Source organism: Amphiura filiformis, chromosome 14 (assembly GCF_039555335.1).
Source record: "Amphiura filiformis chromosome 14, Afil_fr2py, whole genome shotgun sequence".
NCBI classification, from domain to species: domain Eukaryota; kingdom Metazoa; phylum Echinodermata; class Ophiuroidea; order Amphilepidida; family Amphiuridae; genus Amphiura; species Amphiura filiformis.
The window spans coordinates 34,682,088-34,696,629 of NC_092641.1; the positions used below are offsets into that span (position 1 = coordinate 34,682,088).

Here is a 14,542-nt window from a genome sequence, read left to right on the forward strand (position 1 = left end):
GTCAACCATGACAACTTCCTGAAACTTGGGCCCCCGGCTTGGGCCCCGTGCATGGGCTTGAGGAACCGACCCTGGCATCCTTTCCATTGTAATTTTGAGTCTGCATTGGTATCAAGTCTGCACTGGTATCAATTGAACACTTGGCATGAACACCGCCGCTAAACACTGGGCAGTGATCCAGGACTAACTTGCCCCGTAACAATTATTTTGACTTTGATTTATATTGTCATATTTTGAGCGTGTATCACTGGCACAAACAATCCAAAACAATTTACTGTACATAGCTTATCATTGACGTCACAATATCAAACTTCAAACGAAAGTCACGGTTCTTTTCAAATTATTTGTTTTTGATGTTTGGTCAGTCGCACGGCAAACTTTTCACAAATTCGCGTGACCATGCACGAATATATACGACACACTGTTTGCGCGATTACATCATGGCTATTGGTGCTACAATAATAGCTGCTCTGAAATATTTACCAGAGTACCTTTCATTTTATATATTTGAAAAAGTACATTTATCAACTACTCTGTTTTTAAATAATTGTTTGTTTTACTAAGTGTTATCCTGAATATGATACAAAATAATAGTGACAATTACTAGCATAAATAACGGGGATAAATAATTAAAGAGTACAAACGACACAAGAGGCAGCTAGAGCTAGTTGCATATTCAGAACTCACCTTAGTTCTGCACTCATTTTCTCGATGCTATTTCAGAGTTCGATAGGCAAGGAATTATTTAAACCATGGCCTGGACAACTAGAAATGATATTAAGTAATAATTCTAGAAAATGCTTGAGTCAAAAGTCATTACAGTTGGAATTGGGTTATACGACAAATAATACACACACTCTTGCTCTTAAATTAAACTTAAGCGAATAAAATTGCATTGTATTTTCTTGTTTGCGTTGGTGGAATGTTTTATGCCTCATTGGAGTTGGGCTCTGACCGTTCGTCCTGAGATACCAGTGAATTTGATGATGTGTTTCCGACCGGCACTGCAGATTTAGATATTTAGTGCAGTTAATAGTGTTTTACATGTAGTAACATCATTGAATTGGCTTGGGCCAAGGTCGTGGACAATAATCAGATAGATATATCCAAAAGTATTCCACTAAGTGAAAGTGAACGCATTCAACGTATATTTGACATGGAAGGAGTTTGTAACATGAAGAAAAAAGCGAGAGTATTTTGTTAAATCCTGCCAATGGCATGTCAGACATGTTGGATATACACCTGGCTGCATGTGTACTTGTTTATAACTAGGATATTTTACGAGTTCAATTTTTCTTCGGGATTATTAATTAGCAATGGATAAATTTTGGATAAGTATTTGTTTCACACTTTGGACATTACTTCTTCTACATTATACAGGTAAATATATTGTGTATACGATATTTAATACTGAAATCACTTGATAATGAAATAAATTTGTATGTAACCATTTTAAGGGTGATAGGCTTCCTTAGACAATGAACGTAATTAATTCAAGTTTTATTTACGTTTTTTCAGCATTATAAAACTTTGTTTTACCTAGTACCTGCACGAGAACAAAATATTATGTTCACCTATCCTTTAATGCTTAAGCGTCTGAAGGCACAGTTTAATTTGCATTCATGGTGACTCACCGTACTTAACTTTACCACACAATGGTGCTTTCATGTACCACGCACGTATCGCCATGTATTAGGTGGTACATCACGGGTGCAATAATTTAGATGTGCGCCGGTGTCGAGAATTAGGGGGGGTTGGCACAGAAAGTTTGGGCACCATTTCGAAATCACGCCTTAAAAAGGTGTACAAAAACGTTTAGGTATGCAATAATTATCGAAGGCAGTGTGTGGAGGGCTTATGGGGGGGCACTTAACACAAATGACCATACGAGTATGTTCCCCCGGAAAGACCCCCCTTTTTGGATTTCGCAGCTCCGAAAGACCCTATTTGACCAAAATACAGCTCCGAAAGATCCTTGATTTTGATAATTTCAGCTCTAAAAGGCATTTTCAGGCGATTTTCAACCAAGAAAGACGGATTTTGACTGTTCGCAGCTCCAAAGTCCCCATTTTCTCAAGTTTGTTCGCAGCTCCAAAAGACCTCCTTTTACCGGTACGCCGTCAGCTCCTAAAGACCCACCACCTATACCTCAAAATTCCACCAAAATCTTTTGATGTGCCCCCAGGGCAATTGCGGGGGATGGGGATTTTGACCAGGCCAAGGGAGATTTGAAATAAAACGCTCTATAGTTCTTGCCCCCCCACACACACACACATTTTACCCTCCTCCCAGGCTCATAATAATATACACATTATACCGTATGCTAATTGGTTATATTAGAAAATATCAAAAACAACCACATTTAAATGATTCTTTTTGAGAAAAATTAAATATAACATATATTAAATATTTTATAATATTTATCATCACTCAAAGCCCGCAACCAATACCAAGGGTGGTTCGGGAGGAATTTGGGCTGGAGTCAGAAATTGTTTCATCAGTGAGCAGTGAGCACCCAACCCCCCTCCCTTTTCAAGATCCTAGATCGCCCCTGACCAGTACTTCGATCATTCCTTTCTCTGTCTGGCACACATATCTTATCTTCTCTCTTTATATCATTATAAATTCCCAGTAGAGTAGCCAGCGGGGGGGAGGAGAGTGCCCCTGACAAAAAATGACAGAAAAAAGTGCCCCTCTGAAAAAAATAATAAAAGAGAATATCAGGAGGGTAAAGAAAAGAAAAGGGGCAAGGAGCCTCTTTTCTACCAAAATTCAGCCCGATCATTGGCCAAAATAGTGTAAAATACACAATTTTTACGCGCTACTCGCGCACATTGTAAAAATAAAGCCATTTCCATCCTTATAATGGTCGAAAATAGTGTAAAATAGCACTTTTTTGCGCGCTACACGCGCACATCGTCCCAATAAAGCCTTTTGAAGCTCGAAGATCTATGTATTGTATGCAACTTTAAAAAAGCTGGCTACGACCCTGCACATTCGTATCCTACAACCCATATATGTAGGCATGTCACAGTGGCTGCACAATACTTCTACCACACTGTGCATGCAAGCATAACAGTAAATTGAAAAGCGCGCGCATGAAAGTTGTTCAATTTTGCCAAACATCCATGTCGAAAAATTAATTTCCTCATATGTGCTATTTATCACAATTGTTAGAATTTTTGATATATGGTGTGTGAAACCTTTCTGTGACTACCGTACCATCAAAAAAAAAAAAAATAAATATTGCTTCGTTTAAGAGCTACTACCTGTTTTTATGTAGAAGATGCCTCATAAATCAATAAATATAGGCCTTTTGAAAAATCAAGACCTACCACCATTTAGCTGAAATACTAATCTTTCTAAGCATGTAAATTATTTCCGTCGACAACGAATGGCACACTTGAGGAAAACGATTTGAAACAAAACATTTTTTAAATGAGTTTAAAGGGAGTAATATTCCAAACCACAATAGCTCTAAGCCATTGTGTGTGTCCAAGGCCACGCCATTTTTGTATACGCGGTATAGTAGAGTGGCTGTGCCTTTTACCGTTTGTCTTCCCATGTTAATCCAGATAACAAAATGTTAATTTAAAGTCTCATTGCAAATGAATTTTTATTTTTACTTTTCGGATTTGGCTTTGAGCAATGGTGACACATACCATATTTACAGAAAAAATGAAAATTCTATTCCAGACACCGTCAAAATGTGACTGACCAAACATCATAACAGGTTCATACTTGACAAATTTATAATGAATGAAAAGACTTTCATTAAATATTGGCAAAAAACCAAAATTACTCATGCGTAATTTACATAATAATATCATGAATACATAATTAGCTGTAATAAGCTAATTTGCATAATTGATTACTTTTTTGTGTATTTTTTTGTTATCAATTGAAAGAACTTTGTATACATATGTGTGCGAAAAAAACCGCACCCTGATATCGGTTTTTCTTTTGGCATCAATTTCGCATATTAATTAGCTGAACTTAGTCATTTTTTCAACTTTAATTTGTCTGCAGATTGGCCGCAATTGCTAAAATAGTATATTTGGTTAATTTATTATAATTATTCAATGATAGATTTTTTAATTTTGTTTTCTTTGACGAAGTTAGAAAAGATAGGCAATTAACCTGTGATACTTAAATTAACGTTGCTTTTTCAAGCAAGTGTCCAAATAAACCTTCAAAATCTCAATATGTGCCAATTTTGTCATTATAGCAGTTTGTGGCATATTTGCATTCCATTTATGAGCATCTTAAAATTGACACTGCATCACAATGCAATGCCCGATTTCAATTCGGTTTTTTGATTTTTGATGCTTTAATAAAGGTCATTCATGTAGAAACATTAAATAACGCGTTTCTGCTGCCCTTATTTTTGAGGTGATATAGCTAATATATGTCACACGTTTATCATCACTTGAATTGTAATAATCATTCGTTTGATTTCGAACCGTATTTCCTATCCAGTCTATCTACCATTTACTTTCCATCGTTCTTATCTTCTCATAATATAGCAGTAGCACAGGTTTGTAACGAACCGTGTCAAAACGGCGGCATTTGCCAGGATACCAATTCCTGCGGACAGAGCAGTCCACCTTGTTGTGATTGCACGGGTATAGCCTTTGTAGGCATGGTGTGTGAGCGTAAGCATCCAAATCCTCCGTGATTTTTACTTAAATTTTCTATGAAATTAAAAAAAAAGATATAGATATGCATTACATTTAAATATTACAAACTGTATAGTTCTTTTTCAATTATTAGCTTTCCAAACCAAGCAAAATCATGTTACAATGGAAATTACTAATGTAAGAATCTTGGATAATTATTTGTTACGCTACATAAACATGATATAAGTAGATATAAATGAATAAATAAATAATACAGTACGTTATGTCGAGAGAGCAATATTGTTCGTTCCATCGGCATTGCTTCACAGACTTCCACCATCTACTGACAGATTATAGGTGGAATAGGCCTACGTTGGAGTTTAAGTCGTAGTAAATCGGATTGTGATTTTTTTTGTATAGTTCCATTCTCCATGACATGCAACCCGAATCCGTGTTTAAACGGAGGCCAGTGTACCTTAGATCAGTCCGACCCCAAAGGGTATCGGTGTAACTGCGGTGGCACTGGATTTTCGGGACAAATTTGTGAACGTGAGTCTTAAAAGATGTTAATGATAACCACGCTGAAAAGGGCTATGCATTGCTACTAATCTAGCTTTACCGCTATCAAATCTAAAACGCAACTTAACGACCATCTGCGATCATTAATGACGCCTTACGTCACGCGTGTAAGCACGAAATCATCTCTCTCTTACCAATACATGCAGTACAGCGTAATATCAGACATTTCTCTTGAAATACTAATTAGGAACCTTTTTTTGGTTGGCATGCGTAGAGTTTAGCTGCATGCATGTTATGTGTCATTCAAGAGAATTATTTGGTCGCAAATAGGTCAGTAACGTCATAAATACGTCATGCGTACCAGGTCTGCGTAAGTGCGTATCACACACGCGAAAAACTAATGCTCGTACCTATTGTGTTTTAGATTTAAGATCGTGCTATTAATCTAAGTCAATTCTAATTTTTAGATTTTGATTGATGCTTCTGCTTCTGTTTTTTGTTTTTTTTTTTTTGTTTGTTTGTTTGTTTATTTTTTGATAAGCTAACCTAAAGTATTATATAGGAGTATCTATAATAATGTGGTTGGCTTCAACAAGATCGTTCCTGGTATCTTTTCTCTATTTTCCAATGCATATCAATTAGGAGAGAGGCCACAAAGTGATTTTGAGTTTTGTGTGCAACATTTTTGGATAATTATCTACGCACTCTGAATTCTTTTTAATTTAACATAACTTTGGAAGTAATTTCTAAAAGTATGAACTTCATTTTTGTATAATGCATGACATGTATATTTAAAATCTTGATGCAATATTTGTGGAAATGCATTAATTTTGGTGATTTTGTTCAATTTTTACAAAAAGAATTTATACGGTAAATCACAGTAAAATTTGAATATTTATGATATTTAAAATAAAAAGAACACCAACGCATAGATATGAATGTGTACAAAAACATTATCATGGCAACGTCCTGAAGCCAAATGTTTTTGACCTATTACTTAAAGTCGACAAATATGAACGTGTTTGGCATTTTTGCCTAAAAATATGCATTTTTCATCATTTTTATTGTTTTCTTGCTATATAAAAGCTTTTACAACCCACATACCTGAGCTCACGTCACTTTTTAGTAATGGCAACTGGGTAAAAAGATCAGAGTATGCAGATAAAAATTTAACACCATCAGAAGCTGTGTCTAAAAATGTTGCACGAATCGAATATCTGAACATGGTCGTACTGGAGCAGATAGACAGACGTGGCCTTTCAACTAAATATAATGGTTCCTGATTAGCAATTCTGGAACACTCCTAGCAAACACCAAAATTATTTGAAAACGTTTTAAACATGTTATATTTTGGGGTTTGGTTTAGATAAACCATTAACTGTCGGGTTATATTAAGGTCATGGAAACGTTTTCAAACGTTTTGCATGAAAATACATTTTAAAATGTTATTGTAAATGTTATTGTAAAATTTTTAGCAAACATTTTTTGCCAAATATTTTATCAACACTTAAATAACATTATGCTATATTTGCAGTAGCTTATCAACTAATGTTTTTCTAACCTTTTGCGAATGATGTCGAAAACGTTTCGTGTTTGCTGGACTCCTATTATATTCTGTGATTTTCTGCAGATTTTGTTCTTTGATTACCATTATAACCATTGCACTTTCTTTTTGCATCTAACAGCATTTTTTAATAATATTACGATTGGCATGATGGGTCTGAAAGTGTTTGCTACAGTATGATTTATCAGCGGAAAATGACACCATGGAAGTGTCTTTTACTTATGTCGTTTCAAGCTGGCATAGTGTACCATGTGTACGGGTGGGTTTGTTACCCGTATCATGCTTATGGTATTTCTTCTGATGACCGCAATTTTCTTCAGTGCGGACATGTTGCAAGTTTCATAAGATAATGCAATATACATGATATAGTCCGCTATCTACAGGAATTTAATGATGACCCACCACAGGACTCTATCAACCAACTTTTTTAGCTTCCTTTTATGGTCCAATATTAACACATTCAAGATGTTAACAAAAAATAATCCCCTGCAAGGTTAAAAGTCAACACATGGGTCAAATTTCAAAGTTGCTCGAATCTGGTCAACAAGCACACCAAATTATTCCTCTCGTTGCAAGTATTCAGAAAAAGTATAGTTTGACCTACCTGCAACATACCGTTCTTGAATTATAAGAAAAATTGCCATTTTTTTTTGCGGGGTGTGGTCAGGTGGTTTTTTTTGCCATACAGGAAATGGTCTCAAATTGCTCATCATGTAAAAACAAGTCAAATAAGGAACTGTTTGAAATGTCTAAAATGCTTCGTTATTGACAAAATGGGCCAATAAAGGTCAATCCCCATTACAGCCTATTTACCACAACCTATGTTGTGATAGGTAACGAAACATCCTACAACTATTCCGTTTTTGAATCGTTTTATATGACGAGCAATTTTGGCCCCTGTGTGGCCAAAAAAGTGACCACCCCCAAAAAATTTAAATATTTGCTTATAACTCGAGAACGTTATGTCGCAGGGAGGCAGTGGCGGCGCCACGGGGGCATGCGGGCAAATTCCCCCAGTCAGAACTCTTCCCCCCCCCCTGTTTTCCCCTAAAATTACGAAAATTTCCACTTTTTGCGGTAATTTTGCACAAAATTTGTTGAAGTTGCCCCCCCCCCCTGAAATTCACTTTTCCCCCCTAAAAAAAATGTCCTGGCGCCGCCACTGCAGGTAGCTCAAACTATACTTTTTCTGAATCCTTGTCACAAGAGGACTAATTATTTTGGCGTGCTTGTTATTAAACCAAAAATCATGCTCTCACCCAATGACCCCATATTTTTTACTTTTTGCTCTCACCGAATGCTTACTGCGAAAGTGCCAGATACAAAATGTTATAGGACTAGCGCACCTTGACCACCAGAGCATTTAGACCCGTCATTATAGTTTCCTTTAATGTGCTTCAATTTTGTTTAGCACTGCAGATACGGATATATTTAGTCCAAAGAAGTTTAGACATATTTTTGTATCAAAATGTACTTCGTCATGTGTCTTTTCTTCTTCCCAAAATCTAGGTGGAGGTAATGCACAGCAATGTACAACAACCAATGACTGTAATGGAGCTACGTGCACTATAAACGGCAATTGTGATTGTACAAGTATTGGAGACTACTTCGGTCCAACATGTCACGGTAAGCGCAGATAGTATGATTATTTGCGATGATTACTTACCCACTCCCGAAATATTACTTCAGCGGAACAAATGGGCAAGAATGTTCGTGCTAAATTGAACCAAAATTTTGATCTTAAATTAGGCCAAAAGGAAGATGCACATCGGAAATTTTGGTTTATTTTTGTCACGGTATTTCTTTCCATACAGTGAACAACGGTTTTGCTCCCTTTCCCATGCGTATGGCTGGCCGCAACCGTCACAACGTGGAGCTGCTACGCGTAGCTGACTTTTCGTTTCGCGGAGTAAATTGACCAATCATGTTAGATCTTTTCATTACGCGGAGCCAGTGAATGCATCCTCGTTCCAGAGAGAGAAAATTCTTGCCAAAATTAATGTTTACTAATACTATAGGAATTTTAAATGAATCGAATGTAAATAAACCACGATCAGTTGTGACAGGATCAACTTGATACCATTGTTTGATGAGTGTATAGTCAATTGTTTAGTACCTTGCATGCCTATGTCATGTGTGTGGCGTGTTTGTTTGTTTGTTTTAAATGATCTTCCCGTAGGAACTGGACAACAACCCACAATAGGAAAGTGTTACAGCTCGCACTACCCCCTTCCTCGGTCTACTGTGTCAGGCCAGGATCACTGACACCCACGGTACTGATAATGTCATACTATCACGGTGATCATATTGTTGAATGTTTCTGGCTTTAAAATAATATGGCCTACTACTAGTATATAAAGTAAATCCGAACTGGTTTGCAGAAGCTCATGATCGAATTCCCTGTATCAAGCATCCACAGATACATGATACCTGGTCATAACTTTCGTGACCGAGGATACTCTTGCAACTACGTGAAGCTCGTCTAGAAATGAATAAATTCGCTTCACGTAATGAATAAGTCGTATTTGATTGGTCAGTTTTACCTCCGCGTAATGAAAAACTCTAACATGATTGGTCAATTTGGCTCCGCGGAGCAAAAAGTAAGCTACGCGTAGCAGCTCCACGTTGTGACGGTTGCGGCCTACCATACATGAGGTAGGCTTCGAAGTAGGGTGTATTCAAACAGGGATTAAACAATATCTTGTGAGGGACTATTTTTGATCAGAAAGTGATTTTATTAGCCCGGGTTCAGGGTTCATCTTTCCTTTTAATACCTCTATGTGGATACGAACGGGCAAAGCAAACTGACGCATGTGCTTAGTCAAAGCTAGAAGAAACGGGTGTCCGATTTTCCTTCATGAACGACGACAACCGGCCATGCAGTATAGCAGGGACACTGGGATATTGAATGCGAACTACACGGTGATAGTACAGCAGTGGCGTAGCCAGTGCATCCCCCCTCAACATGAACCATCACGACGGTAGGGGGATTTGACATTTGGCCTAATACTATTTGGTCTAATATCCAGTTCGTCTACATCCATTTCGTCTAAACCCATTAGGTCTTTAAACCTCTACGTCCAATAATCATTTGGTCCTTTAACCATTTAATCTAATAACCATTCCTAACCACCGATAACCATTTACTCTAATAATTAATAAGTCTAAAACCATTTAGTCTAACAACCATTTAGTCTAATACCCATTTTGTCTGCAAACCATTTAGTCTTACAAGCATTTAGTTTATTAATAAATATACGAAATGGTATTAGACTAACTGGTTATTAGGCCATGCGAGTATTAGACCTAACGGTTATTAGACCAAACGGTTATTAGACCAAATGGTTATTAAAGAAAATATTAGACCAAATGGTTATTAGACTATATAGTTAGTAGACATACCGGTTATTAGACCAAACAATATTAGACTATAAAAATGGCCATTAGACTATATGATTATTAGACGAAGTGGCAATTAGCCTTTCTGGTAATAGACCAATAATTGAATATAGACTAAACGGGAATTAGACGAAATGGTATTAGACCAACTGGCAATAGACCGACGGTAGGCCCACATTGGGTTACATTGGGGTCAATAATAAACAATTTTGCTTACACTGCTTGTTCATGGTGAAGAAACAAAGAATACGTTGCCCCCAATCTGTGTTCATGGTGAAGGAACAAAGAATACGTTGCCCCCAATCTGTCTGTTTACGTTGCCACATAAATGAATAGTATAAACGTGTGTTGAAATGTTTTGGAAAATTTTGCCCTGCCCCCCCCCCCCCGCCTTTGTCTTTTCATTATAAAAATCGTTGTAATTGTGTATCAAATGGTGTCATAAATTTGTGTAAATTAATATCGCCTCAAAGTCACTGAAACCCACTTAAAATTGCGTTTCAGATAAGAAAGCCTTAGTTGGATTTGAAGAAACAGCGTATGCATTTCGTGAAAATGAAGGCATGGTATCCGCTTACATTACAAGAACTTTCAATACTGACATCACGACTACAGTTAGTAAGTATGCACTACTCGTACTCCTGTTCTTCTTTCGACATCGTCATAAATCATCATCATCATCATCGTCGTCGTTCGTCGTCATCATCATCATCATCATCATCATCATCATCATCATCATCGCCGTTGTCATCATGAACATCATAATCTTTATCTTTTCATTTATAACCTCTTTTCTTTATAGTCTTCACTTAAAAATGCGCCTGTTCTAAATGATGCTGCAACGGGCATTTTGCTGTATAATTAGCAGGTGAACGTTCATGTATCAAAGACAGAAATTAGGCTCAACATGTCTCAGCGTTCAAGAGATATTTGTCAAAATATCACAAGGAGCTGACAAATGGGCGTTACCTGGGGATTGCAGTAGAGAGAAAGTAATGAATTGGTTTCTTTTATATTTTCTCCCGCCTACTTCAGGAGTAACTGCAGTATCAGCAGTCGGAGTAGTGTCAGCTACGGGAAACGCCGACTACACGTTCGATCCAAACCCTATGATCGAGACATTCAATCCAACGGACGACCGTAGAAAAGTAGAGTTCCAAATCATTAATGAGAACGTGCAAGAGGCGGACGAGTATTTTGATTTGGAGTTGTCTATTGATATGGCATCTGGCGCACAAGCCAGAGTCCTCGATGAAGCACGCGTAGCGAGGATCAAGATCGAAGGAGGTGATGGATCAACAGGTTGGTAATTTATTTGTTCAATTAACATTGCGAACCGACATAATTATATTATCAATAAATTCAAATTATATTATGTGTCCCGGAATACTGGTTTCCGGGTTATAGGCTCTTTTCAAAAAAGGGATCATACGTGACTAAGATAATAAGTGTCTTCCTTTCTGTTCATTTCCCTCCTACATTTACTTTTAAGAAACACAAGGTTAACAGTTGATTCTGTGATAAAGCACCACCGTATCCTAACACAAATTCTGTCCACCTTAACACCCCAAAGATATTAAGAGAGAAGCTTTAAGGGTAGACTAGGTATTATTGGTATTATTATCTAAAACAAAATATTATTAAAAAATAACGCTTTGATGTTTTTACAAATCATACTTTGGAAACTTGTTGATTTATTGTTGTTAATGAGTAATGTACATTTTACAAAAGTGTTGTTGTTTCAGCCCTCTTTACAACATAACTCAAGAACCACAGGACCTACAAAAGTATATCTGTGACATTTGAATTCGCTATGAAATGATCAATGCAATTTTTGCCAAAGTTTACTACTACCATTCGTAAGATGCTGTGAACTACCAAACCTTAAAGGCAGACAATTGTATGCACGAGACTGCCTGCCAAAACAGGCCAAAATGACGATCTCAGCTTTATCATGACTTGTATATTGATCAAAGCTATCGCATGCGTACGCGGGGTCTAAAATTAACGGATTGAGTCGCCATAGTAACAAGCCCCATGCCACTTGATCGATAACGCAAAGTATCCTTTAAAAACCCAAGTTATTTTAGAATATTTCCTGAAATTTAGTGAAATATTTACTGATATTTTCTGTTATTTTAGAGAATGTTGTGAATTTTTGTGTTATTTTACAATATTCTTGTGTTTTTAGGATATTTCGTTAGTTTGCATTATTTTACCCGAACTCACACGAATGCACAACACAAATACACTGTTTGATTAAGCTAACAAAATCTTAAGTCTTTAATTGAAAGCACGTTATCATTGGTACAATATATGACAACAAATGCACATACACAATAATCAAATATAATCACTCTTTATCTATTTTGTATTTATCCAGCATTCTTCTTCTTGGCGATCATAAAGTTCTTGCAATGTTCTGGACGACTGATGTAATATATCCTTATTCACGTGTCCTGCGAAAATCAGCGAAGTCCAGTGAACACTTGAGTTTATGAATATCCTTGCGTATGAAATCCTCACACAAAAATGGCGTTGCTTTCTCCTTGCGTTGCTTTCTCCTCCAAACTTAACTCCTTGCGCTGCTTGCTCCAAACTCAACTCCTTGCGCTGCTTTCTCCAAACTTGGTGCTATTTCCACCTTTCAAACAATATCTTCAGGAAGCAGGACTGCGATGCAGTTGTCCCCACTTATTTTGACAGTTGCGTTGAATCAAAATACCAGACTTCAGTAAATTGACAGAAGAATATATTTCCTTTCTTGGAAGAAGTACGTTCTTTGACGCATTCTAGATCTTCTCCGACAACACTGGCGAATAGTAGTACTTTGACTACATAAAATATTTCTGGTTTGCAATTTCCTTTCTTTGAAGGAATTGGACTGTAAGCATTTTAGCTAGCTAGCCCAGATCAACACTATCAACTGTGAAGAAATATGTTTACCTTTTCTTATATGTCAGGCCCTGGGAAATCCCAAGTATTAATACACATGATGAGAACTTGGAAATTCCCAAGCCTTAATTATAACATTAACCTTTCTCATTACATCACTTCCTGAGGGGAAATCCCATTACATCACTTCCTGAGGGGAATCCCATATATGATGTCATCTTTACTTTACAATCTCTAGGGGATTCCCATATGATCCAAAATTAGAAATGATTCAATTTGTTTTTGATCAAGTTGATGCAAGAAAGGGGAATCCCTAAAATGTCTCATAAAATAGATTTTAATTGTAAACAAAGATAATCAAATTAAATTACTCAGGGCACATCACATTATCGATCAGGTGACATAGGGCATCGTCAATAAGCACAAATTAAAAATTGCCCAAATAAGGGGGAGGCATGTTGGGTGGTTTTTTCGGGGGGGGGAGGCAACAATTAATATGTTCGAAATTGGCCATATTTACCCCCCTCCCCTGTATTTCAAAGCACTGAAAATTAAGGAAAGTGACAATTTTAGGCTTCAACTTTTCACACAGGTCAATGGAGAATTAATAATTCACATGCGTTTTTCCGGGAAACTTTCCTTTGTGAAAAAAAAAAATCTTTAATGTTTCAATTTTTGGAACGAGGAACCATATTACTTTCGGATTTGGAGATAGGAAAAAAAAAACCGTTAAAATTCAAAGGGAAGTGAGTTCCTCAATGCAGTGTGTGTGGTCGGTCAATGTACATGTGTAGCTGAATACACAGCGAATAGCTCCCAGCCTGCCAGCCATCTCATTTTACATGAAAATTCACCCGGCATGTCTCAAGCAAGAAGTCCCATGCCACCTGATCGATAACGCAAAGTATCCTTTAAAAAAAAAAGTTATTTTAGAATATTTCCTAACATTCAGTGTTATCTTAGAACATCTACTGATATTTTCTGTTATTTTAGAGAATGTTGTGAATTTTGGTGTTATTTTAGGATGTTTCGTTATTTTGCGTTATCGATCAGGTGACATAGTGCCTAGTCGTAACAATTAAGTCGTCGACACAAAATTAGTGTCTCCAAAAGTCGTGTGTTAGACCTACATTATCATGATGCTGCTTTGTATTGTTCAATTATTTTAGGGTGCAATGCTCCGGGAAGTTCGCCGTCATTTTACGAGTGCATGAATGGTGGAACGTGTAATGTAGACGGAACATGCTCGTGTACCACAGGATATGATGGGCAGACGTGTAATAGTAAGTACTCAAGGTTAAAGATTCATGTCTGTGTTCATCTCTCTTTCGAAGCGTTCAAGGGCCAGAATCCTCGCCGGGACTCCTCTGTGTATAAATGTTGCTATGATGCGCTACTGTACCACAGAACGTAGTATCTTCCCAGCTTTAGCCAGTACTCATTTACATATGGGTTATTAAAGCGAAGCAAACGAGATTAAGTGCCTTGCCCAAGGACGCAACGCGGTGGCCACGAAGTGATTCGAACCCACAACGTTTTAATCACG

The 14,542-nt window shown here is 37.1% G+C and overlaps 1 protein-coding gene across 1 annotated transcript in view; it reads left to right on the top strand.

Moving 5' to 3' along the window:
• The first annotated feature begins 921 nt into the window (after positions 1–921).
• Positions 922–14,542, top strand: part of LOC140170015 (uncharacterized) — a 37,757-nt gene continuing 24,136 nt past the window's right edge. Inside the window, exons 1-7 of the mRNA XM_072193326.1 lie at positions 922–1,380; positions 4,527–4,655; positions 5,040–5,168; positions 8,212–8,328; positions 10,606–10,719; positions 11,137–11,403; positions 14,166–14,279. Coding sequence (XP_072049427.1) covers positions 1,317–1,380; positions 4,527–4,655; positions 5,040–5,168; positions 8,212–8,328; positions 10,606–10,719; positions 11,137–11,403; positions 14,166–14,279 — 934 coding nt within the window. The 5' untranslated portion in view covers positions 922–1,316. The remainder of the gene's footprint in view (positions 1,381–4,526; positions 4,656–5,039; positions 5,169–8,211; positions 8,329–10,605; positions 10,720–11,136; positions 11,404–14,165; positions 14,280–14,542) is intronic.